The sequence below is a fragment of the Amphiprion ocellaris genome, chromosome 18, assembly GCF_022539595.1.
Source record: "Amphiprion ocellaris isolate individual 3 ecotype Okinawa chromosome 18, ASM2253959v1, whole genome shotgun sequence".
Taxonomy (NCBI): domain Eukaryota; kingdom Metazoa; phylum Chordata; class Actinopteri; family Pomacentridae; genus Amphiprion; species Amphiprion ocellaris.
Genome location: NC_072783.1, coordinates 20505946 through 20533628, shown reverse-complemented (window position 1 = coordinate 20533628; position 27683 = coordinate 20505946). Strand labels below are relative to the sequence as shown.

Genomic DNA, 27683 nt, shown 5'->3' with positions numbered 1-27683 from the left:
TTATATCTTTAAACTGAAATAAAAGACACGTGAATATTCTAGTTTTCCAATTCCATCTTATGTGCTTATGATTGGACTGTGCCATTATCATACATTAAAATCCTTACAATGCATCTGACCATGCAATGATTTATAGGCTGTATTATATGTAGGACATTAATGTTACATTTATACAGACATATATTGTCTATAACATTATTATAATAATGTTGTCTTTACTTTCATCTGTTTATTTATTCATTCATGCATTTATTATCCTGTAGGTTTTCCTTGAGGTTTTGGTCATATACACAGATGCACCCTCTAGGCACAGTCAAAAACAGATCTGAAGGCTGCTATTTTAATCAGAACAACAACGGCAATACATCGGCCTGTGACCTCAGTCTTTGCGTTCACATACGTCCAAAACATTCCAAAATAGAGCAGCTGATAAATTATCGCAGAGTCAAACACTACAAACTGTATCATTTGGGTTTGCGGACAGCTGTGAACTCCCCTGGATACTAATGGCACAAAAAAAAAAACAAAGTCATTTGAATTTTTTTCTTCAAAAATGTAATTTTTATGCAAAACCGAAACATGAATAATCTTAAATTTTAAAAAGAGACAATAATCCATATGTGAAGTCATCCAAAAAATAGAAAGCAAGAAAAGCATTCAGAGAGCGCAGTACTCCGCCAAAGCTGCTGTCTTTGCATCATTTCCAACGGATGAAATCTTTAATAAAAAATGACCTGTGTGTTATGCATGTATATGTTATGTACATGTAGCACCCATATGCAGCCACTCTGCTGAGGTAATTACCCCGAGAATGGTGGGTGCTCAGGTTCTAAAGCTAAATGGAAAAAAAAAATATATAGATATCAAACTAAAAATGCGACCCAGAGAAGCTTTTTTTTCCCTTTTGGCCAAATTAGGAGAGGCCGGATTTAATACAACACAAATATATATACCACCGATAAATCAAAAAAACATGAGAAGTAACACAGACTTTCCCAAAAACCAAATTATTGGCTGGTTCGACAGGTGTCCCCGGATGGTCCTAATGACCAGTCCCGCTGTTATTTTTAAAGCTAAATCCCTTTCTCCAATAATGAAAGCTAATATTTCCCCCTAAGTTTACCCCACAGTCTCAATGTTTGCCCTCCAACACCCACAAAATCACCGAACAATAGAACATCGATCTGTGCTCTATGACCGCACACACACGTACACACACACACACACATACACGATACATACAAGTCTACTCACTGTCCGTGTTCAGTCTGAAGCAACAACGTTGTGCAACGCTGTTTGGTCCAGAAAACATTGAGTGCGGTGAAACAGCGCTCATGAAAACATTGAGTGCGGTGAAACGTTCCAATCCGAAGGATGCTAGCCGCCGGGCTAGCGTTAGCCACGCTAGCCTCCTATCGAACTCATCATAAACTGCTCCCGCAGTCGGTTCTCCGTCCTCCTGCTCACCACCTGACAGCTGGGCGTGTATGTCCGCAGCCCTGTTCTCCAAGCTTCCTGCTTGGGGCTGCTGAGTCTATGTTTGGGTTTTTCTCAAGCCAAAAAAGAACCCACGCTGTCTACGCTGTCTACGCTGTCCACGCTGTCCACGCTCTGCCTCCTGCTCCACTGAGAGACCATCGAGGAAAAACGTTCCTGCACACCTGCACCTGCTCAGTGTCACTTCCTCGGGTCAAAAGTACCCACCCAGACACACTCCCAACCAGTCACACAATAGCAGACAGCCAGAGTAAAACAAAGCAAGATTGCCTACAGTAATTTCCTAACTACCACCCAGCTGCATACAGATACCGAATCGCATGACCTAAATATATAATATAATATGGCAGCAGGAATTGATGGGACTCAGAAACACCCCCACAATTTAATCAATTTTTCCTTGTATCATTTCAGACAGATAAGTCCCGATAAGTCCAGAACAGTCCATTTGTAGTGGGATTGCAATCATGTGATCGTCAGCAGGCAGCTGACATAGCGTTCACTTGTTGTCATAGTTACAGTGACGCTGTTCCACTATCTCGAAATGATACAGAAATCTTTAACAAATCCGTGGATCCAGACTATTAACCACATCGCTGCCAAAATCTAATCAGGTGGTCCTTGTGTCATTTCTGACCTTCTGTGAAAATTTCATCCAAATCCATTAATCTGTTTTGAGTAATGCTGTGCACAGACCGACAGATTCACACATTCACAGAAGGACAAGCGTACACTGATTGTCACATAACTCCGCCGCGTGCCTTGGCAGAGTTCAAACCCGTTTTTCATTTGAATCATGTTGATGGTGTGAACTGAACTGCAGAGCTGCAGAGACTCTTCCAGGTGTCACCATTTGGATTTGGATCTTTTCAAACTGAAGAATTTTTACATTGTTGGGACATCACAAGAAAAAGAAGTGCTAAAAAACTCATCACATATAATTCACTATCGCTATTACTTACTTTTCATCACTCAGCATTTAAATAACTCCAAATCCTCTACACTCCACACCTCACATGTTCTCTACTGTACAAATAAAACACTGCGTTTTAACTTAGATGATAGTAGTTTTCTGGTTACTGCTGAAACACTGTATTCTAATATCAGTGTTACTGTGTCCTGTTAAATAATAAGAAAAAAATGTTCTCAAATTATTATGACATAATATTATTTCTCTTTAATTATTTATTCAGCTTTGTTGCTGGTTTCTCAATCTTTCACACCACATTGAGTTAGTCAACAACTACTGAACTCAAGATGTAAAAATGGAGACAAATACACAGAAAAAATTAAACAGATGCAAATGATTAAAAAGGAAAAGAGATGAAAACTGGTTCAGAACCCGGAGTCAGCTGGTAGATGCTGCTAATTGCAAGAGGGCAGAAAAAAAGATATCTCACAGATTTTTATGCTTCAGCGAGGGAAACAGCTACTGGTCACGCTAATTTGTTTTCACATTGTCTGTTTGTCCTATTGTTGGGAATATCTCTGGAACATTATGAGGAAATGTCATCAAAATTGGCACAAATGTCCACTTGGACACAAGAATGTATTAGATTTGAATGGCCAAAGGTGACAAGAATTCATACACTAATTTTTATGATACATAAATTTCCCACAAATGTCCAACAGGATAAACTGGTGAAGATAACATTAAGTTAATCAGAAATACAGTCTAGACATTGTTAATGTGGTAAATGACTATTCTAGCTGGAAACGGCTGATTTTTAATGGAATATCTCCATAGGGGTACAGAGGAACATTTCCAGCAACCATCACTCCTGTGTTCTAATGCTACATTGTGTTAGCTAATGGTGTTGAAAGGATAATTGATGATTAGAAAACCCTTGTGCAGTTATGTTAGCACATGAATAAAAGTGTGAGTTTTCATGGAAAACATGAAATTGCCTGGGTGACCCCAAACTTTTGAACGGTAGAGTATGAAAGGTCAAAAGTCCCTGTGACCTTTTGACTACATTGATTTGCAAAGACACCTTTCTGGTCTTTATTCAACACCTTAAGTCAAAACAGAAGGAGTGATCAGACACTGAACTGGTGACACTAAACTTGCGTGTCCACCTTTAAAACTGTGGTACCTGTGAAGATCTTCTGTGCTGGCTGGTTGAAGATGTGTTTGAAACATCCAGGTTTTATCATTTATAGCTTCTTAGCAGCAACATCCATATTTGAAGTGTCATCTACTGTCACGGCTACGACTACAAGTTCTATCAGAGTCAGCTAATTCACCAAACTCTTTCTTCATCTCTCCTTCACTACTTTCTATAGTAGTAATAGTAATAGTTTTTATCTCCTTTGAAATAATTACTACAAATGCAGGCCTTTCAGTCACTCCTACACCCTACTGCGGTTTCTTCTGTACAATTTTCTTTTTCTTTCTGAGCTCCCTCCCGTCATCGCTCCTGTTGTTGCCCTCCAAAAGGTTCAAGTCTCATTTAGTTGTCGACAGCGTATCGAGGAATTTTAAATATCCCACTGCTGAGAGCCACCGGGGGATTGACTTGATAATCCAGCTGCTTCTGTGGGGCCTGATGATCTCAAACTACTGAGAATTTTTCAAGCATATTGCAGTGTCTCGCAAATGAGACAGCATTTGGCACAATCTGCTGACTGAATGGAAACTGTAAGTAAGTTGAGGGGGGCGGGACATGAGTTAGTCCACTTCTAAATACGAAGTGACAGGAGGGAAAAGCAGGCGACTTGGAAGAGACATCAGTTTTGATGATGATACGTATTGATGCTAATTTGCGGCTTATTTCTGCACATTACTCACTTCTTATTTCCAAAGAAGGAAGCAGTGAGTGTATCCATATAATAAAGTTAGAAATAGGAACTTCAGCCTCTAAACTGTCATCTTGCAACACGTCACCTGAAAGCTGTCTACAATTTTTTTAATCTTTTTGGGTCATAGTATGGTCTTAAGCAAACTTACAGTCTGACATTTGAGGGTTGACACATCAGTGCTTTTCATCATGAATCACCTCCATCTGTGCCAGATCTTCATCCTCTCTTCATTCCATTTGTTTGTTGCAAGTTGTGCTTGATTTCTACTTCTCAGGCTGTCAGGAGGCACACTGTATGTGGATGTAAACATAATGCAAAATGTTCCCTAATTCAGCCACAGGACAAAGTGGAACACCACATAGATTTCCTGAGCAGAAAACAGATGAGCAGTATCGGTTTTTCCATTGTAGACAAGATGGCAGACAGGCCTTTGGAAAAAGTAGTGCTCATTACAGCAGCAGACTAATTGACCACATCTGAACTGATTGGAGAGGCTTTAAAAAGACCATTTCTGTCCTCTCTGCGAACAACCTGTTTGCATCAAAAACTGCTGTTTGGTCAAAACCACTTGCATCTGTGACACACACACAAGGTTTACCAGGACACTGACGTTTCTGTTGGACGTTTATTTTTGGTTGCTGGAAATGTTCCTCTGTACCCCTATGGAGATATTCCATTAAAAATCATCCCTTTCAATTTAGAATAGTCATTTACCACATTACCAATGTCCAGATTGTATTTCTGATTAATTTAATGTTATCTTCATTGGGGGAAAAATGCTTTTGTTTCAAAATTAAGGACATTTCTAAGTGACCCTAAACTTTTGAATGGTAGTGTGCATTTAACTGTAGAAGAATGTGTGGACTTCAGCTGGCCAACCCAAGTATTTGTTGTCATTTCCAAAGAATAAAGTCTAATTTATTAATTTCATGCTTATATTCCTGCTCCTGGTCTATCATGTGTGAGGAACCTGGATGTGGAGACTTTCTTCTGTAGCCCTCTGATGACTAAAACTGCCCACGTATTCTGTTTCATGTGGAAATATGTCAAATTACTGAAGCTAAAGATGCTCCAGCTTCTCTTTCACTGTGACTTTAAAGGTTGGAAGTATCAAAAGAGAGAAAAAAAAAATCACACGTCTTTAAAGTCTTTGCATGAGATTTACATCAACCATCAGTGACTGACGTTAACTGGGGACAGGAGGCGAAGATTTGGTCTAAAAGCCTCCAACAAACATGACTCATTGCAGAAAGAAAGCTTGAAGCGAAAAGCTATGACCTATTTATCAAAGACGACTGCAGAAGTAGTGTGACCCAGTACTAAATCACTCTTCACAACACAAATTTTACCTTTTCTTCTCTCGCGTCTCTTTGTTCCCCTCCTTCCCCCAGCTGTCAGAGGAGCTGCTCTGAGTGCTCGTCTCCTCCAAAAGGTTTTTCCTGCACTCTCAACTCTTCCCTGGGGTCATGAGTGCAAACTACTTACCCCTGTAAATTAATGATCTTAGTAAGAATCTGCGCTCGCCTGCTCTTGTTGATTATTCTGACAAAAGGCATGTGTGTGACCCACTCAGCAGATCGCACACAGCGGATTAGAAAGTACGAGGGTGTGGGAGAGGCTTGTTTGTTTGCTCTGACTCGGCTGCGGTAAATGTTGATGCACACAGACTTCCACACATGATCTCACCGTTGACAGACATGGTTCACACTCTGCTTACTCACTTCATTCTCAGCGCTTAAGTCTGCTTATTCTTACCGTCGCTGTCTCACACACAGACACATGCTTCATCTGGGTGATGACAGACGCCATGCAATGATTTCTCTCCTGTATCAACTTTCCCTCTGCACTTTTTACGTATCATTTCACACACTATCACACCCTCACATGTGGATTTGAATGCACATTTAAGCAGCACGCAAGTGGAAATTGCAGGAAGATGACAAAGGAGGTGAGAGAAAGCACGGATGAAAGCATGAATGAATAGCATCAAAAACTATAATGTCTCCTCCTGAAAATTTTAACTCTTCTTAAGTACCTGACTTTGAAATGAATCCTAGTCTAAACGCCTTGCTTCATATTGCAGCACCATTAATGCTTCTGTTACAGACAAGCTGGAAAGTCATAATAGGAGTCCTGCTGTGAGCCTCCGCTTGTTAATTTATTGATAACCTAGTATTTTACATGACAATAGAAGAATATATCCTTCCTCCTTTCATCTAAAAGAATCTGAGAATTTCTCTGTTCTTATTAATTAATACCTTAATTTTTAATATCACACCGGACACCACGTGAGCATTTTTCTAAGCAGCATTTAGAATTGAGGCTAATTATGAGTAACAGTTGTTTTAGCCTCCAAATGGATGCTTAATTGTCCTCAAGTGGATTCTAACCTGGAAGCAGTTGAGTGAAGTTAGACTGAAGCTAAAATAAAATGCTCTTGTTACAGACTCTCTCAAATATTCAAATCAATATCTGATGTTGAGATGTTTTGTCTTCATATGTAAGATGGCAATAGCTAAGCTAATCACTAGCGGGGTATGTCTCTGTTTAACATTCAGATCTGAGTCTCCTCATCTAACTCACACTCTAGAAAAAAATTAGATTTATGTCAGTGTGACTCTGAGGGGTGTCATTGTGTCAATTTCTATTTTTACGTGAGGAATTTTCAACACAAGTTACTATCTGAGCAATATTCAGATCAGTGGGATATTGTCCTGCTTCCCACCTGGTCAGTAATATTCCTAAAATACTATGATTTTCCAGAGTAACACACACTTCCACTGTACACCAAGTCTTTGTCTGTCAGGTCTGACAGCTTTGTTGCTCTGCATTATTTAGACGGATGAAACAGGAAGCTTCACTGCTGCACACCTTAATCTTCTGCTGCATGCAATTCCCACTGAGAGAGAAGATATTACATAAGCCATTAAGCAGCGTTCCTGCCCTCTCGCTCTGCGCTTAAAAGATCTCGATGCCAAACATTTACTTGGTGGTGCTTAATGGAGAAATTAATATGTGCGACTATGCTGGAGTTTAACATCCACAACCTCGAACCAGAACCTCTCCTAATTCCCTCACTTAGTGTTTAATATATTGGCTTGGACACACACACACAGTTACATACTTATTCCATTACGCAATCACTGAATACTGGCACGCTGAGAGAGGTTTTGTCCAACAGACCGACTCATTAATCGTTCTTGTTTGTATTCTCTACATGGGTGGACATTATGTGAACATGGGTGCATCATCTGTATCTAGTTTCAGTCAAGTTAAAGTGAATGGTGCAAAACAGTAAAAAGTTCTGTCATTCTGACTCTCCGCCTTCATCACTTCCTGTCTAGATTACTGCAATGGAATCCTGTCCAGGATCCCCAGCAAAGTCCTGGACTGGTTCCAGTATGTGCAGAACTCCAATGCCAGGATTCTTCCCCACACCGAGCCCTGGCAGCACATCATCCCCCCCTTCACCCACCTTTACTGGCTCCCAATCAAGTTCCATATCTCATACAAAATCCTCCTCCTCACCTATAAATCCTCTCATGCCATCAGTCCCTATCAGATCTCCTCTATCCCTCCACCCCATCCAAGAATCTGTTGTCCTCATATCCAGGTCTGCTCACCATCCCTTACACCTGTCTGCGGTTCTATGAGGATAGAACCTTCAGTGTGGAAGTTCTCTCCTGCATCTCGAAATTTTCAAAATACTTCTGAAAACCCTCCAGTACATCAAGCTCTTTCTGTCTAGTATACAAACATTGCCACTATAGTTTTTATTTTATTGTTCTCTCCATATATGTAAAGCATCCTTGGATATTATTATTATTATTATTATTATTATTATTATTATTATTATTATTATTATTATTATTATTATTATTATTATTATTATTATTATTATCCATTTTCTGGGGTTACTAGGGTGACACCTCCACCCTATCTAATATATGATCGTTTGGCTAAAAAGGAGTAACAGTGAATCAATAAAATAAATGGTATAGATATATTGGTTAAAATGTATTTGTGATACACAACAAACAATAGAATGAAATTGAAAATGCAGCTTAGCTGTATTGGAATGTAATTATTGGGAAACACAACTGAATCCAAAATACAGTCCATCTAAGTTTTTTTTTCCAATGTTCAGTTCAAAATTCTGTTTAGCGTCCTTCTTGAAAGTCAAGCCAACTTACCTGTGCACCCACTAAAATATGTAGCTTACCCCACTTCATAAGTTACAGATACCAAGAAGAAGACAGGACTTGATGCAAGGCTGGGATATAAAACGTGAACATATTGCAGAAATCTAATGAAAAGAATCGTATAAAATTTAAAAAAATAAAAACCTCCAAATGACAACCAAAGGGTTACTTTTCCACCAGTTTCCATTGTTAAATACACTGCTTGACCCAAAAAAAGGTGGCCACAGAGTCCAGACCTCAGCCCCATTGAGAATCTTTGGGATGTGCTGGAGAAGACTTTGCGCAGTGGTCCGACTCTCCCATCATCGATATAAGATCTTGGTGAAAAATGAATGCATCTCAGGACAGAAACAAATGCTGTGACATTGCAGAAGCTTATCGAAACGATGCCATGGTGAATGAGTGCCATACTCAAAGCTAAAGGCAGTCCAATGAAATATTAGAGTGTGCAACTTTGTTTTTGGCTGTACAGTGTATGAAGAAAGACTTCAGAGACATCTGAGTCGTACCAACACTGCAATCTGTTGGTTCTGCTCCGACAGCTTCATGATGAAAAAAGATGAAGATGCTGATAATGATGATGATGATGACATTATAAAAAAAAAGACTTTTCCTCCTAATCCACTAATCTGGCACATGCTGAGAGGTCAGCGGCACTGGATGATTCCCTGTGTCCACACACACACACACACACACACACACACACACACACACACACACACACACACACACACACACACACACACACACACACACACACACACACAAACGTATATAACAATATGTGGAACATCTTCTTGGTAGCTAATCAGCTTAAATTTAGCACACAGCATACTGATTATAGTGTGTGTGTGTGTGTGTGTGTGTGTGCGTGCGTGCGTGCGTGCGTGCGTGCGTGCGTGCGTGCGTGTGTGCGTGTGTGTGCAGTGATTAAGGTAGAGGCTCAGAGTTCTAAGTGTAAACGTTGTTACCGTAAAGACTAACTCTTGACATTTCTCCACCCCTCTGGCTTCAGCATAATTTTCTAATTTATTCCACCAGAACATCCCACCGTCCTCAGTGTTCCTCTCTTCGTGACTCTCTCACTCTGCAGGCCTCTTTCATGTCCGTGTGTGTGAAGTGGTTAGTATTCAAAAACTGCGCCGCATCTTTACATCTTTCGTAGCGCCGAGATGTGATGAAATCTTCTGTCTTTGATGCCATGCTTCTGTCATTGTGACACCGTCTGCATATTCACACACATATGCACAGGTTTCCCTTGTGCATGGAAAATCAGATTGGCAGGCACATCAATACGCTTTACTGTTTAAATCAGTCAGAAGCTCTGTCGGTTCAACACACAAACAAACTAAAACACACATAAAGATGCTGAAACAAATACCATTGATTTTGGTCCATTTTTTTTCCTGAATGACCTTCCAAAGCTGTTCTTTGGGTCCGTGTGTGAACATCGGTGAGTGCTGCATGTGTGTCCATCCATCCTTGGGGCTCACATCAAGTGCACTGGCTGCATCAGTGGACTTCATTAATGCTAATAGCCAGGGCTTTACTCTCCCAGTTTGTTCCATTGTTCATTAGCCTCAGTTGATTTAGCGAGGGACCGGCTGGCCGTCAGGGATAGAACCACTGTCTCACCCAGAGTCACCAGCCTCAAGGTAGAAGCTGATGTTTTTTAACTCGTGTTGATTCAGCGTCTGTGTGACATTTCTACAACTCACATTCCCACCTCAGAGATTCCTGAGACAGATGCTGATGAGCTTTTCCTCACCAGTGGTGGAAAGTAATCATGCACATTCAATCAAGTACTGTACTTGATTAGAATTTTGAGCTACTCAAGTATTTCCATTTTCTGCTACTTCACTACAGTTCAGAGGGAAATATTGCACTTTTTACTCCATTACATTTATTTTTCAACTTTACTGCCTTACTTACTTGAAAGATTTGGTTTAATTGTATAGCATATACACTACCGTTCAAAAGCTTGGGGTCACCCAGATATTTTCATGTTTTCCAGGAAAACTCACACTTTTATTCATGTGCTAACATAATTGCATTATTAGCCTTATAACACCATTAGCTAACACAATGTAGCATTAGAACATAGGAGTGATGGTTGCTGGAAATGTTCCTCTGTACCCCTATGGAGATATTCCATTAAAAATCAGCTAGAATAGTCATTTACCACATTAACAATGTCTAGACCATATTTCTGATTAATTTAATGTTATCTTCATTTTTAAAAAAGTTTTTCTTTAAAAAATATAGACATTTCTATGTGATCACAAACTTTTGAACAGTAGTTCAAGTAACAAGCAAATTTTAATTTATAAAACTTTACTGATTCTTAAGGGGGAATTCACAGATCCACAGCAGACAATCTATATAAAATGGTTAAATCATCTTTTTGCACTGACATTCTTGCACTGCACATCTCTGCACTTTTAAACTTTATTCTTATTTTTTCTGTTAAAAATTTTGCCACCCGTGTATATATTGTAAATAAAGCTGCTGTAACAATGTAAATTTCACCTGGAGTGGGGAGAAATAAAGAACTTTATCTTTATCTTATCTTTATCTTATCTTAACAGTTCCAAAATTAAAGTACTGAATGCATGAATGCATCAATAATTATAATTTTATTATATTATTCTGAAATGTGTCATGATTACCATTACTTTTAGGAATTAAAGTACATTTTGATGCTATTTTTTTTGCTTTCTTAGTCAAGCATAATTTAAACGCAGAACTTTGACTTTCTACTCTCCATCAAACTGTTAAACTTTATGTCACCACTTATCTTATTTAAATTTGCTCTTTGGGTCACCACAGTGGCTTAGGACAATTTCCTTACAACACAACATCAGACTAGAGTAGCTTTTTTAGAAAAGTAAAGAGCACTTGGACACAACAAAGAAAGATGAAGGCAAATGGCAAAGCATAGACACTGTGAACGCTATTCTATGAAAACGACCATGACGCACAAACAAATCAGAAGAGCATTTTTACTGCACTGTTAACATCCTGTTTAATTAAGCTTCTACACTGTAACTGGTAAGGTTTTGCACTGGGATTTCCAGCATGTGGTTTTCTGCGCATGCAAAAATAAAGAAAAGCTGGAGGCTAAAATAAGAAGAAACTGCACTGAATGAGTAAAAACCCGACTCTCTAATATGATGTGAAAATGGTCGTTAATGACAGACCAGCAGCTTGTGACGGCCTGTTGCTTCAGTTTGTGTCACGTCCCTCAGGCTGGAACATATTGTGCAGGGAGGCCGTCCAGTGGCCAATCAAATACTGGCAAGCACACAATCCTGGTGGATTACTTTGTAATGTGAAAAAAAATATTCCTGCTTACTTTATCGGGACTTATCCATCGGAAATCATACAATGACTGAGCAGCCTTGGCGGAGTACTGCTGTTATGTCTAGTAACATGTAAAAAAAACACAACAACCGATGGACACGTTAATAAGGTTGAAAAACTTTATTTTCAATGGAGAGAATCTTTAAACATAGCATTTGTTGGGTGAACAAGTGATGAATCGATGCTTCTTTGCAATGCCTCACCAGTCAGGCAAAGCTGGAAGTTGCCACAGATGCCTGAGGGCCCCAGAAGTCAAGACTCACTATACTGGTTTCGAAATATTAACCTCGAAAGAACAATATGAGCTGAAATGGTGAAGGCCTTAAGGCGAAACATGCATTATAACCTCATTTTAAAGTCCTGTCTTTTAGAGATGCCCTGCATTTTAGGCCTTTACGCCAAACAAACGTGTGCATAATGAAATTACATTGGATCAACTGGCACACAACAAATTTTGAGTAGAAAGTATTGCAATGTACTGACAAAGTACTGGTTGGACCTGGGGCTTTAGGCACATTATAATGAAGCTGCCACATATACTGTTGTATGTACACAGTATACAGGGTGACAGGGTGTTTACAGGCTGCTCAGAGTGGAAGATACTGGAATGAACTGGGTATTACAGCCTCCAGCATGTTTCTGCTTCAAGGTTAATGCAACTATGCTCCCAAGAAACTGTTTTTAAATGTATTTGGTGTCCGTATATAGGAACTACAGTATAATTATAGCTTAAAGATAGGTTGGGGTTATGGCTGAAAACAGCCAACAATTAAAATGATATTGTGTCTTACTTTATTAAGATAAAGTGTGTTCATTGTTTTTGTAAAAATGCTGGATTCACCACTGATTCGTTTTGCCTGTCTCTTTTCAGAACAGTACCATCTGAATAACTCAGCTTACGGGCCGTTTGGACAAGGGCTTCCACACCCACACAGCAACCACAGCATAGTGGGACTGAACAAATATACCTCCCTCAAAGCTGTGGGTAAGTCGGACACATGCACAAAATGATGCTGACTCCATCTGACACAGTAACCTTTACAGTACAGTAAGCTGGCAGTACAGGAGCTGTCAGCTGATGAGGCTCTCTTTGCCTTGTGGCAAACAGAGAGTTGATCTTAAAGAGGAGCCCCCCAGAGTGTTCCTGTCTGACACCGTGGTGTGACTGGTTAGGTAACGCTCATCGTCTAAATGTTACAGAGAGAGTCAAGTAAACTGGGGTTCATGAGGAAAGAGGGAGGGAAGTGTTATTTTTACTACTGAAACCTTTAGTTGTTGAAGTTAAGACTTTGATTGTAGTAAAAATCCCTTCAGAATACAGAAATATTTTAGCCGAGTCTAACCAGAGAGCCCAGGTCAGTGCCAAGGACAGAGCTCTATAATATTTCATGTAACAGTGCCTGAGGGAAGCTCTTGGTCAGGAAGAAGCTACTGGAGCAAACATGGAAGCTATGTGGGTGGAGAATTTACCAAAGTCACCTGCCCCTGATTTCAACAACTGGGAGATTTATATTTGTTTTCTATGTATTTCGTTATTTCTAACAATTTGGATTGCATACGCTTTTTATTTCCAAATGAAGTGATCAAGCAGCTGACATGAATAAAAAACATCAGTTACTGCATCTTTATTTTGATATTTTTGTAAATGTACCTCTCTGGTCATTGACTAAACCCCTAGATACTCATCTATGTGCAACTCTGCACCGTTGTATTCTTTCGACTGTGTCAATCTATGGAGTCCCAGTGTCTTGCTGCATCCCTCACCACTCGCTGCAGCTCAAGCACACCAACTCACCTACAACTCTACTCAAACACTGTAGAATTACTCTGTGTTTCACAATGGCAGTCTAATATTGGAGTAATTCGCTGATAACCAATTCTGAGGAACAATAATGACACAGAAAGCCCGACCTGCAGGTAGACCGTCTTCTGGCAAATTAACCATTTTGAATGACAGTTCTTTTTTCCTTACATGAAGCAAAACAAGACATTCTCTGCAGCCATTTTTCAGGAACACCGTTGCTGCTTCATGTTCTTAGCGCTGCCCAAGACTGTTGTGATTGGTTTACAGAAAACAACACAAAAAAACTTTAATTTTTTAAAACTACAGTAGAATGATAATGAGGTGCAGTCAGACCATTATCCAGCATCGGAACACCACTGTGAAGATAGGTCTGGCTATGTGCGACTAATTTCTAAGTGTAAAATGTATGAACTTTAGTGCCTGCAAAACTTCACACAAAGTAATGGCCTGGAATATCACAGTCATGGTGATAAGCTTTGCAGTCAGTGATGGCACAAAATGACGATGGTTCATGGTTGTCTGAAACCTCAGTGCGCTGCTCTGTTGAGTAAATGAGTCAACTGGGACACAACACTTACCCAAAAATAGTTTGCAGTGCCACAAATGGACACAGATCTATCATATCTAATTATTTTCTTGTGCACATCTTTCCTGATTTGACCCTCTGTAATGTTGTGCTTGTATTTGTGTGTTCTTTCACTGCACTTTAATTGACGCCTCCAGATGTGATTTTGTAAGAGATTTGTGATGTAACTGCGAAGCTGCTACAGAATGTAATGGAGGCTGTAGGGTTTTTACCAGGTGACTCTAGAGACTGTTTGTAAAGGTCACACACATTGTTGTCCTTGAATAGTGAGTTTAACAGTGAACTGAGCTGCATCCAACCTCAGGCATCCCATTAGAACAAAACAAACCTTTACCAGTCAGCTAAAGGCAAAACTTCTTGTCAAGGTAAATTTTATTTGTTAACCTTTGTTGTCTGTGGAATGTGGACGACGCATGACCGCTATTTCACAGTAGCATCCTTCATACATACTGCACATACATGTTTGTATTTTGAAGATGTGAAAGTGTACGCTTCTATACTGGACATGTTTTACCTCCTGAGATAAGATGAGTTGCTCAAAGGTACTAAGATTAAACCAATTAACCATTAGATATGCCCCCATTAGTACCTGTCAAACTGTCCCTTTCTGCCTGGCACACAGTTTACAATGACAGCAGTGCCAGATTTACCTATCAGACTCGCAGTATAAAAGTTCCTCGTTGTAAGTCAGCATCCATCGACTGTCAGTCTGACTGACGACTAGAAGATTTTATCAGCTTGAGCTTGTCAGCTAATTTCTGTTGGCTTCACGAGCTGCTGGCAAATGCCACCTCTGGGCGACTTTTAAATATTCATCCAAAATGAAAACCCAGCAAAAGAGAATACAAGCATAATCTGACATAGAAAAAGACTTGCTGTATATATTGAGACATTATCATATACAACTTTATTAGATTATCAGTGCTGAAGCATCGTTGTATAAGCAGCATGTTACTGTTGTAGCTGCTGCAGATGGAGCTAGTTTCAACCACTGTATGTACAGTTTAATATACAGGAAAAGCAGATAAATCCAAAGGCTCATCACAGGGAGAGGTAAGAAGGAAGAACAATGCAATGATTCATAAATCTGTTCTCAATTTTTGGACTAATTTAGATTTTTGGTGACATACTTGATCATTTATTTACATGAAACCATTTGAGATGTTTACAGAGAAAGTCACGATTTGGTGGAACTATTAATTAAGATATTGGAAATGTGATTACAGACTGCTGAAATCAGAAGCCAAAACTGTAGCAAATAGTTGTATTCTAAATATTGTTAAATTACTTTATCTGTTGTTTTATAATCTGGCAAGTTCCTTCATTCGTTCAGCTTTTATTTACATTTGAGGTATCGTTCAAGATGTCGTTTTAAATGACATCAAATTACAAGAATAAAGTAGAAAAGATTGAAACAAAGAAAAGGTGTTACCACAGTTAGTTAAATAGAAGCATAAAACATTTGCTGTTTTGAGAGAAAGATTTGTTAGCTAAAATAACTAAGCTGTCAATTTAAATAAAAGGAAAAACCCTAAAACTTGCAAACAAGGTAAATATTCAATAGACACATTAAGGAATAACATGTAGTATAAAATACAATAGTGTTTAGTGATCACAAGTAGAGCTTGGGGGTGTAACATCAAATTTCAAAAAGATTTCAAATGACAGAAGTGTATTAATACTAAAGAGGTGCTGTACTTTATTTCAGGTGTTGAGAGGCTACGTTGTAAGCCAGCTAGGATGATATACTAACATTTGTAGATTAGGTAAGAGCATATAAGTACACAGTTTAATTAATTTCTTGCACTTTTGTGCTTTTTTATTTTAAGAGGGAGCAGGGATTTAAACAGACACGACCCTCCAAACTCCCTTAAGATATAAACATCGTCTGCAAACAGGACATTAACATCTAGCTTAATATTATATCAATATTTCTTTTTCGAAGACTTGTTTTGTTTTAATTGGTTTTCTACTCAAGAATGAGAAGTACGGAGTAAAATGAACTGGGTAAAAATAGCAGCTTCTGAACAAAAGATGAAAAGAAGCATCTGTTGTTGGTGGAATCTGATTGTCTGACATAAATGATGAAAGCACACACAGACAAGGTTAGCGTTCATGTAGCCAGGAAGCTAGCAGCGATGACCTCACTGTTGGGTTTATTTAAATAACTCTCTGTGACATTCATGCATGCACATGACACACACACACACACACACACACACACACACTCGGGGTATTTATAAATCTATGTTGCTGTGTCCCCTCATCCTGACACACATACTTTTACCTCCATCATCTCTGTCGCACTCCTCAGTTCCTCCCTCCTCCTCCTCGTCGCTCTCACTGCCTTCTGCCCTCCTGTGTCTCAGCAAAAGAGGGATGCTGCTAGTATTCATTCACCTTAGGGGCATACAGCAATTGGAAATACTTAAATCACCAGCTTTCCCCTTTGATCTACTTCAAACTCCCCCCTTTCATCCCGACCTTCTTTCTTCTGACTTTCTCTATATGTAATCTTTCCACTCACTTAAAGTTATTTTATTTCTGAATTTCGCATTTTCTGTCCAATTTATTTGTAATAGGGGAAAAAAAGAACTTTCTTTTTCTGTGTATTTCTGATGTCTCACACTGGCTCCCTCCCATTAGGCCTCATTTTTCTACTATTATTTTGTTAGTCACCTTGTTTTCTGTATCATATCAAGGCATTCTTTTGTTTTGCTACAACTTTTCACCGCTTCCTACTTTAGCTTTCATTTATTCTTTGCTGTACCTTTGATTTCCCATCCTAACATTAGCCACAATACACTATAAGCTACACTATATAGTATGTATTCATACATATAGTGTGGACCTAAATAAATGAGCGGCTACATGTTTTCACACAGGTGCATTATATGTTTACCAATGCTGAGCAGACCCCACTGATTCTTGTAGTGTATCAATATGACAAAAAGAAGAGCTAAGAGACTTTGAGAGATGGTACACTGTTGGGGCACAGATGGCAGGAGCTTCAGGCACGATTGCTCAGTTGGCTTGTGTTTCTTTGGGAAGGACATCAGTCGATTGGGTCAGAAACTGTGATCCACAGTGCACATTTGATGACCATGGTACCTGTGTATTAGTGCCATATGTAAGGTAACAGAGGAGCAACTCATCCTCAGGTGAAAAAGAAAAAAAATGTCAATGCAGGATGTGATTCTGAATATTCACATAAATTTGGACAACCCTGTGGTAATTTTGGACAATTTTATACCATGCCAGACAGATTTAATGCCAAAAAGTTTTTTTACTTACTGTTATCTTACATATTTTCCCTGTTTTGTTAAATAACAGGTCCAGTAAAATCATAGAAGAGAGTAAATTTATGTTAACAGTTTGAAAAATTTGAATAATATCCGTATTTTAAAAAAATCTGTAATTGTATAAATGCTAACTTGAAATTTTAAAGTGTTGGGCAGTAAAATTACAGTTTTATATCTTACAGTTTAAAAAATATATGTTAAACTGTTTTCAAGTAGACTTTCTCTCTATTTTTTTTAAAAATAAATTGTATATCAAATCTGGTAAAATCAGGGGGAAAAAACACGAAAACCTTTTTATATGAACAGTAATTCATTCTCAATCCTAAAATTACTTTTTTGTATGTTCTGTATGTAAATAAGCGAAACCTATTATTCTCAAAATATTTGCTGTTATTTCGAAGAAAAAAAATGTATATTGAATATCGAATCCTATCTAATTGGTCAAACTGGTATTGTACAGATTTTTCCTGATTTAATGAGTTTCTGATAATATCTAGAGCAAAAGTTTTAGAGTCCATTTGTTCAAAAATAATATTAGAAATAATATATTTTAATATATTATAATATCACCCATAAACAGTGGCTATAGTCACTGACGCAGCGGTCATGGGTTTGATTCCAGCCCATGACCCTTTGCTGCAGGTCCTTCCCCCATTCTTCTCACATTCCTGTCTTCCACTCGCTCCTATCCTGTCAATAAAGCTGAAAAAAGCCAAAAAAATAATAACAAAAAAAAGAATCCTGAAGTTTTTAAACAAGGGACAAACGGGACGTCGGTCATTCCCAGATTCTCAACGACTGATAAACTTTGCACAAATATCTCAACTGCAAGATTCACGACACCAAACAATGTCTGTAGCCGAAGAACTTCTTTACAAGCGAAAACCGAACAACAACCTACTCAGGTTTGTTTTCCTGGAGTTTATTGTACTTACAATATCTTTGTTTTGACAGTGCAATGGCACAAAAGAACAACAAGAAAAACACCTCTCGCCATTGTGGACAGAACGGAAAACAGTGGCGCCTCTGAGCAGGAGCTCTGCTTATTTGGCTTTCAGGACCAGATATTTTGCCAGAAAGACCAAATAGAAGAAATGGAGCTGCACATTAAAGAGCTGGTAGCTGACAAGGAGCAGCTGACCAAAGAAGTCCACAGCAGGACAAAAGGACAAAAACAGCAAGCTGGAGGATCTTCTGCAGACCAAGGAGAAGCACCTGAAGATCTGCTGGAGGTCGACAAACACAAACAGTCCGATCAGCTGGAAGACGAGGCTCCTGAAGACCAGTTCTACTCTCCACTGATGGTCAAAGAAGATGGAAATGTCAAGAAAGATCGGCTGGATGAACACAAGCCAAAGAAAGCTGCGGTGAAAAAGCTGCACGAAAACAAGAAAGAAGAGCAATAACGTCCGAGATGAAAAAATACTCCTGAAGAAGGAGAAGAAAGAACTGGAGGCAAAAGTTAAAGATCTCCAGATGCAGAACCGAGAGTGAACATGAGTAATTCATGTAATTAAAACATCTTTCTACTGTATTAATCCAACAACTGCCCTTGCTGATTTTCTGAGTACAGATTGTGTCAGCTGGAACGGTTTGTCAACAGTTACATAGAGACGGACATTATGGTGAAAACCTTATTACAAAGATGAACGCATATTTAAGAGTTGATGTATAAAATACTTTTAGGGAGCTAAAGAAGCTGCCATTACCGACAGGTTGGAGCCAGGAGGTTCTAACATAAATGCATCATGGATTAAGTGTGATTCAGTCATCAGCGTTCTTACAGTGACAGAGTCTGTGTTCGTACGTTGACAGTTCATTCTAGGCTGCTTCTCCATGTGACTCAGAACTGAATCAGACTGTGACAAATTGAAAATGACTCCAAAGTATAAATGAGTTTAAAGATGGCCAAATATAGCATGTGTTTGCTCTAATCACTAAATTGTTAAAGGAGAATTCTGACATTTACCAGTTTGTTTTGAGAGCTTTGGCCATCATTTTGTATCCGTCACATGAAATACTGTAAATATTTAAGTTGGAACATTGTTCTCAGATCAGGTTGTTAAGTTAAAGTTGGACAGGTAAAGAAAGGACAACCGAACAATGCCTTAAAGGTTTTATTTGGAGGAAAACACAAAAATGAATACACACCCGAATTCCTCAGATGAAACCTTCATTGCACAGAAAACTCTATCCATGCACAAGTGGGTGTCATAGCACAAATTTGAAACTGATAATGAGTCTATGAACAGTTATGGATTCTGACAGCAGTTCAACAGTTTGGTATGTTCATTCTGTTCATGTTTTCCTCAAAGTGAATCTGGCTAATTTGGCCAATCTAAGACTTCTTTGTTATAATATTTCCACAATTAACTTAGAAATTATGTAAAATTGTAGCATTAGGATGGAGTTATGGTGCTCCTGATCCATCCGGAGCAAAGACACTTTGAGGGTTCCAGGATTAAACTAAGAACGTTGTGATCAATGAACAAACTACTCTTCCACCTGAGCCAATCATCATGTGTTTGCAACAGAGGAGGCTGCAGTTCTAGGACCAAACCTACCAACCAACCTGGATTATTCCACCCAAAATACTACTCTCTGTACAAATACTTGAAGCTTTAAAGGTTTATTCCACCCCAAATACCATTTTCTGTCCAAGAACATATAGCTTTATCGTTTATTCCCCTCAAATGGTAGTTTTTACTTAACAAGTTATGGTTTACTCCATTCAAGACTACATAGGTACTGGACTAGAAAAGCTAGCCCCTCTTTGAAGTAAACAAGTGGTCACCATGTTAATTCGCCCAAAAAGAGTTGATAAAAAAAAGAAGGCTCCCAGAAATGCTGTCCTACAACTACAGCCCTCTCTGCTGCCATCTGAGCCACAGCTGCCCTGATGTTTGAAACTAGACCCAAGTCATAATAGACTGAAATGTTTCTATAACTTCCTGATGAACGTTTTGTACTAGATATTGCCTGTCTCAAACTGTCCCATCCTGTCTTTGTTGCAGCGGACAGTGCGTCTCGTAGCTACTACAAGAGCTTCCCACTCATGGACTTCTCCCATTACCAGCCTGTAGCGCCTCCTGCCTTCCAGCCCATACATCCCAAAGAGAAGTCGTACATCCACCAGCCCCTGCCAGCACACCACGACATCCATGCCCCCCTCGCCATCTCCATCCCTTCCAGTCACCTTGAGCATTCGCGCCTCCCCAAGACCACCACCCACCCGTTGCTCTCCAGCTCAGCCTTCAAGGCATGGGAGCCGACTGGCCGCCATGTCCACCGGCAGACCTCGGCACCGGGACACACGTCTTCTTCTACGCACAGCTCTACCCGGAGACACGCCTACTCAGCCCGGAGGCAGCAGAGCATAGAGAACATGCCGGATCTCTTTAATCAGCCCTATGGAGGGATGTACGGGGGAGTAGGGCAGGGACAGCATATGCAGGTACAACATGCAGCTCAACCCTACTACCACACCAGGCAGAAGAGCTACTCTACGCACAGTACGACTGAGGTGACTGTCTGAGCGCCAAAGCCTCAGAGAGCAGCCTGCCAGTATCCTAAACACAACAACGAAAAGCTTTGGTGTTAACCAGTTGCCAGAGTTTGGGACAGCTCGCCCACCATGTGACGGATTAAACGAGGAGACTCATTCAGATGAAAGGGGGTGTTTTCATAAGTGGAAACAGTGAGATTCAGGAGCAGAACCACCTCTTCTACAGATAATAGACTCAGTTAGTAAAGGTTAATGTTAGTCTGCAGGAAAAGGTCTCATACATAAAGTCTATAGACTCTACCAAAAGGATATCTTACAACCACTCTCAGGCTCCTACAGGTTGCACGGTCTTCACAGATTCTCAACCTCTATGGTTTTGCCACTGCGGTGTGGTTTTGCAGGCTTTATACTAATTTACACCAACTCTTACAGCAGGGAGCCTCATTGCATCTGTGATCACGTTTTACATGTTGGCAGGAATAAACAGTGAGGTTGTGTTAGCCTAGTGATTCTGGATAAGAGTAGATACGGCAGATGATCAGTGCATGGGTTAGGGCAAAGTCACAACCAGTCTCATGGGCAGGTTGGGTTGTTAAAAACGTTCCTGAGACTGACGAAAACTGGAGCCAGCTGGCCCTACTTTCTAACACTGTCGGTCCAAAGAGACATTCAGTGCAAGCATGCAGCTATTTTGATGTAAATGTACTTTGTAGACTTTTCTGTGGTTCACCTACAGGAGTTACACCTCAGGATCCTTTCACTTAAGTTTTGTGGAACACTAGAAATCTTCTATATTTATTGGGACCCATGTCCTTCTACACCTACCCACTGCTCCCATTAGTTTAAAGGAATAGATAAACATTTTGGGAGATGTGATTGTTTTTTTGGGTCCACCAGTAGTGATTTGGTTGTGAACATGCACACAAAGGCACAGGTCTTCAGTGGACAACAGTCAGCCGTTTGTCATAATGATCATTTTTACATTTCAGTTTTGTATGGATTAAATAAACCTGATATAATTTGTTGATTGTTGAGCTTTAGAGGATTTGGTTGATGGATTTTGTTCCCTTTGACCTAAGCTAAGCTAGCTGTTTCTCAAGTTTTGTCTTTTGCTTAGTCATCCTGCTGCTAGCAATAGCTTTATACTTTACTAGAGTGCCATCAATCTTCTCATCTATCTCTTTGAAATATTGTCACCGTAACAAGGACATGCACACTATCAAGCTAATTATTGCAGAAAGTTAACAGAAATGGAAAAGTAAATAAATTGCCATGAGAAATATTGGAATACTAATCTAATCATGACTGGATTTTTGGCACAAATATGAAATCAAAATAATTTCATTAAAAGGCTTTGCAGTTGTGGTTTAGAAGCTTCACACTCCAGTGGATCTGAAATTTGACAGACAAAATCAGAGCATAAGGTCAAAAGTTATTGTTTTTTAATTGCTAAATGACTTGTCTGAGGACAATGTGTGGCATCAGGGCAATAAAAATCCAAATTAGGCTACTTTAGGCTTAAACAATGTATTGTAGTTTCTGCATATGCTCTGATTCAAATTGGAGGAACTGTGACATGGGTCTAAGTCTGTTAGAGTTCACATGGACAGCTCTGCAGCCCAAAATCTGTGTACATGGTTACACTGCAAGGACAGTAGTACACATGTCCTGCAGCAGTGTGTATACATGGAGTATGTAGATACGAATTATACAGAACAGAGTCCTTCAAGCAGACTGCAGAGTAGTAAAACAACAACTACATATCCACAGCTGTTCATGTGAGTGTCTGCTAGGGAGTATAATACAATTTAGCTTAAGGTGTAGGGTGATAATCCAGTTGGAGCTAACTAACTGATGATATCGGAATTTGAGATGTTAATTTTTAAAAGTTTATTTAGATACACTGGACATTTCCCATTGTAATCTGTATATCACATGCCATTTATTAGTCTTAAACCAGTAACAGTTCAGGTCATCTCAAGGCCCCAGAAGCCTTTTTGTGCATTACTTCGTCAAGTTCCCTCCTGTTCTTCTTGTAAAAACACCTCTACTACTTTGCATCTCTCAGTCTACCTCCATGCACAGCTGTTCTCTCCTCGTTCTTTTCGCTCCCACCAGTTTTTCACAATGAAGCGCTTTGCATTCTTTGCCATCAGGCCAAGCATACAGGGACAGCATCCCTGGGGTCACATTAACTCCACGGTGAGGACAATGCCACCATCACGTCAGCTCCCATCAGCCTCCATCCCAGCCAGAGAGAGGCAGAGGGGGGGTAGAAAGAGAGCCAGAGGCTGGGACTCTTTAGAAAAGGAGAGAAAGGGAGGAGAGAGAAGAGAAAAATAGAAAAAACAAACATACATTGCTGTGTGTTTTCCTTCCTTGAGGGAAGAAAAGGCAGGGAGTCAGTGTGGATCTGGGTCTCACAGTATTGAACTGTCTGGGTCATAATAACTCAGAGTATGTGGACGCCTGTATGCAATTTCTAACCCGCAGGCCCCATTGCAGGGGAATTCACTGAGGCATTTCTAGGCCTGAAGCATTCAACATTTCTCATTTCATCTCTGAAGCCTGGACAGCAGAGGACACTGTGCAGAGCTGTTTGTTAGGAGCTGCAACAGTTGATGCCTCCACTGAACTTGTTGCACAACGAACTGAAATGTTAACAGCGGGTGCACATGTGTCTAGAAATGCTTCCATAAGTCTCTGTAATAATGTTTGTGCCGGAAAAGTTGATGGGAAGTTACGTTTCGTATTCTGTTATGTATGAAGTGCTTTTGTAGCAACTGAATTAAGTGTCGAGTTCAAAGATCGGTGTAGGTCAAACTGAGCCAAGAGCACAAGTTTTAATAGACAAACCACACATAAGGACTGAACAAACACCAAACCCAGATAGCCTGCCTCTCTGTAGCTTAAACTTTAAATTTCCATGCAGTTGCCCAAAATGGGTCTGAGATCTCAAATGCCCTGCTCTCCTGTGAAACAACAGCTCAAGTGGGAGCTCCGGGTTCAGATCATTTTATATCTTTAATATGCAGCAGTACATTACCTAAAAACAACAATGATCCTCACATGAGAACATTGTAATGTCAGCGTCCTCCTCCATGAAGGCTGTGTTACCAAGTAAATCTGGAAATGTGGTCACTACATCTCTGTAAATCTGCAGAAACAAGAAACAGTGGAACAAAAACTTGTCAGCGTCTTGCTAAATTGGATAATTTGTTATTTACACTTCCAGAAGATACAGAGCTACATTGATAAAGAGCCATGTTTGGCCACCAAAAGAATTAAAGTTCATAATTCACATTCTCCTTTTAGCTGTCTTGGTCTCCTAAAGGAAATATCTGGTTCTTTAGCTGCTAAATACTCCACTACGTTCCCCCGATAGTCTGTTTGATGCTACACAGTGAGTTTTTGGAGCTTTCTGCTAAAGCCAGCTGCCTGTTAGAACCAACTTAAAGGCATTAAAATGTTCCTTGAGCATTATGATTTCATCATTGCAAACAACCTGTTTGATGTTACAGTAGCCCTTTGTTCAGTTTTGATTATAAGAAATACCGATTATAGCTGTAGTAGTGTTAAAAGATGATCTGATTCCTTCATAAAGACATCACTGCAGCAGCTTTAGTCCTTTTATGTAATAGATTTAAACACCTAATAAAGATTAATGCTTTGATTTCACACATGAGCCAGTGATGTTGTCAATATCTAAAAAAAAATAAGCTAGATTAGGAATAGAAACGCTTTATGTAACCCTGACTGGCACATATATAAACTTGAAACTATCCTTAAGCTCATACCTGCTGAACCGCTTTTGCACTTTTACTTTCCTATTACCAAAATCTCAAACTTTACATTGTTTCTAAGTACAGAAGCAAATGTACAGTTTTATTCAAACCAGATATCAAATGCAACAAAACTACAATCAACTTTGGTTCAAACTAAGTGAAGGTGAATGTGACCTTTCCACAGAGGGAGGCTTATCACTCAGAGACCTAAAATAGGACTCATACATAAACGCTTCAGGCTTCTACAGTCTTGCTTCTCATTTGCTTCTCTTGCTAAACTGAATTGTGGGTAAATTGTTTTGCTTTTTTTTTTGCTTGTAGTGGAAAGCTGACAAAAATTCAACATTTAGTTTCAAGTGGCGATGCAGGATCCGGCCAATCAAATCGTGTTTAAGCTATGACAATCACACCAGCAAAGACATCCCACAAATATCACACCCACGACGAAGCGTTACAGCAACACAAGGGAGTTGAGAGTCCTGCCTGATGATATGTGTCTACAGGGGTGTTTTCAGATACAAGAAGAAGCTGTCAGGATAGAAGATGTTATAACTTCCATATAAACGCTGGCAACATCCGACTGGACAAACACTGTCACTCCTGGACTGTCTGCCCACAGGTTTCAAACTAACATGGTGGCTCATTTGGAAACCTTCTCTAACATTACAGAAATACTTCACCAGTAAGTGTTTCTGAAAGGATTTGTAAGCCATGAGGTCGCTAATCTGTCTTCACACTTGATAGCTCGACAACGATTAGTTTGAAAGTTTTTCAGGAGTTTCCAGAGACATCAAGTCACACTGGACACAACTGATTTGTATAAAGTAGCCAAGACCTCAACTTTATGCAGATAAGGAGCAATCAATGTGACGCCTCATCTCTCAAAATACATTGTGGCACTACAAGAAGAATACAAAACATGGCAATAACAGACCCTGTGAACATGTAGCATTAAGGCCAAAATAAAACCGAGTACAGAGAAGTTCTTTGTAGGAGAATGCACAGCGTCATCACTCGGGGGCGCCATTGTTGGACCACTGAATGCAAGCATGTCTGTGCTGATTGCATCCCCATAATCCTTCACTCTGCATAGGCGGAGCGCTACCTTAATGGACATCAACGCACAAACATAAGTCCACTTTAGCAGTCTCATACTGAACCGCAAGCCACACATTAAACAACACAGAGTCAAATCAAAGCCACATCTTAGTAGTTTGTTCTGTATGTTTCTTGCTGCTCCCAGACTCACACCACCAACACACAAAAACATGTTACAGCCAGTTATGGTAGATGATGTGTTACGTATTGATTTAAAGAGCACTGTGACTCGTCTCTCTTTCACTGAACATGTGCATCATGTCTATAATTACTTACTTTCTCACCACCAGTGCAGCAAAGGATCCTGGGTAGGCAATCATTTCTTCTTAATGCTTGATGTTGTGAATTAAAATGTTGAGATCTGCTGGTTTTGGGACACAAAAACTTTTTTTTTTAAGCAATGGCTGTTAAGTTCCTCACAGTAAACAAGTGCTTCCAATGATTTTCATGGTATAAAGTCATGCATTTTTTCTCCAAAAGCCCCTTCTGCTCTTTGTAGCTGAAACAAAACTACTTTTCTCCTCTATTTATGATAAAGCTTCAACATATTGTGCATATTATTACTCCATCTTTTTGAACACATGACATCTCTTTTTTTGGTTTTGGTCGTGCAAACACATTCTGAAAATAATTCATTTATAAAAACTGTGTAAATATGTTTATTTAACTGAATTCACTAAATTATTTAAATAAGGGCTGTATGAAGTGAGTAATTTAGGAGCACTTATTGTATTTGCTGTCAGATTTTAACAAATTATATTATTTCATGTTGATGAAAGATGCATAGAGAAGTGAATAGTAGCTGAGTTGTGCAATAGAGAAGTTTAAAGTCGGTCTACTGTCCTGTATGTCACTTTATCACAGTGTTTTTTCACATCAGTGGCAAAACACAGAGGCACAAATGAACTCTAGAGTAGGACAAAGCAGACAGGTTGTCTAAACCACTAATAAGTTTTCTGCTGTGTAGCTACACGATGCTGACTGATATATGGGACGCTGTGCAAAGGCAGTCGAGAAGAATATGAGCCAGGTTTGCAGCAATGCATTTGTGAGCATGTTTAAAAGTGGAGAGTTTCGGTGCTGTGTGAAGATAAAGAACCTTTAGACTGCAATAGAAATAGTTTGTTTACATCACTTTGAACTACTGCAGGTTAATGAATATATAAGAGAAAAGAGCTATGATAAATGTATAAATGCAACCATGATCTAAAGTGTATTGGTGTGAAATACAGTATGTAGCAAAAATGTGTATATACTGTATGTACTTGTACTTCTTACTACAACAAAACAACTACTTTATACCCAAAATGTTGTAGAGACGTTCTTTACAAAAGATTGTTTAGTAACTGATGCCACTTTTGAAGATGAAATATTAAAGATTGTAAAATTAAATAGGGCTTTGGTTGGACTTGTGTTCATGTGGAAGAGACGCTATTCTTTGTGATTCTTTGGGGCAAATCATAACAACAGCAAACACAATAACTGGGTCTTCTAAGGTCAACACACTGAACGGACAAAACTCCTTGCAAGAAAAACGTAAATGACAGCAGTCAGGTCAAGTTACTTTTACCACTTAAATATCATAGTCAATATGGATTTATTACTCTGCCAAGGAATGTGGTGGAGTCATGTGATGATCGGTGTACATTTGTCCTTCTGTCTGTCTGTCTGTTAGCAACATTACTCAAAAACGGACTAACAGATTTGGATGAAATTTTCAGGGAAGGTCAGAAATGACA

General features: G+C 39.4%; 1 protein-coding gene across 1 annotated transcript in view; it reads left to right on the top strand.

The window, feature by feature from the left end:
• The window catches only part of shisa8b (shisa family member 8b), a 53054-nt gene extending 25718 nt beyond the window's left edge, over positions 1-27336 (top strand). Inside the window, exons 4-5 of the mRNA XM_023278949.3 lie at positions 12736-12849; positions 20571-27336. Coding sequence (XP_023134717.3) covers positions 12736-12849; positions 20571-21091 — 635 coding nt within the window. The 3' untranslated portion in view covers positions 21092-27336. The remainder of the gene's footprint in view (positions 1-12735; positions 12850-20570) is intronic.
• Positions 27337-27683: the final 347 nt, after the last annotated feature.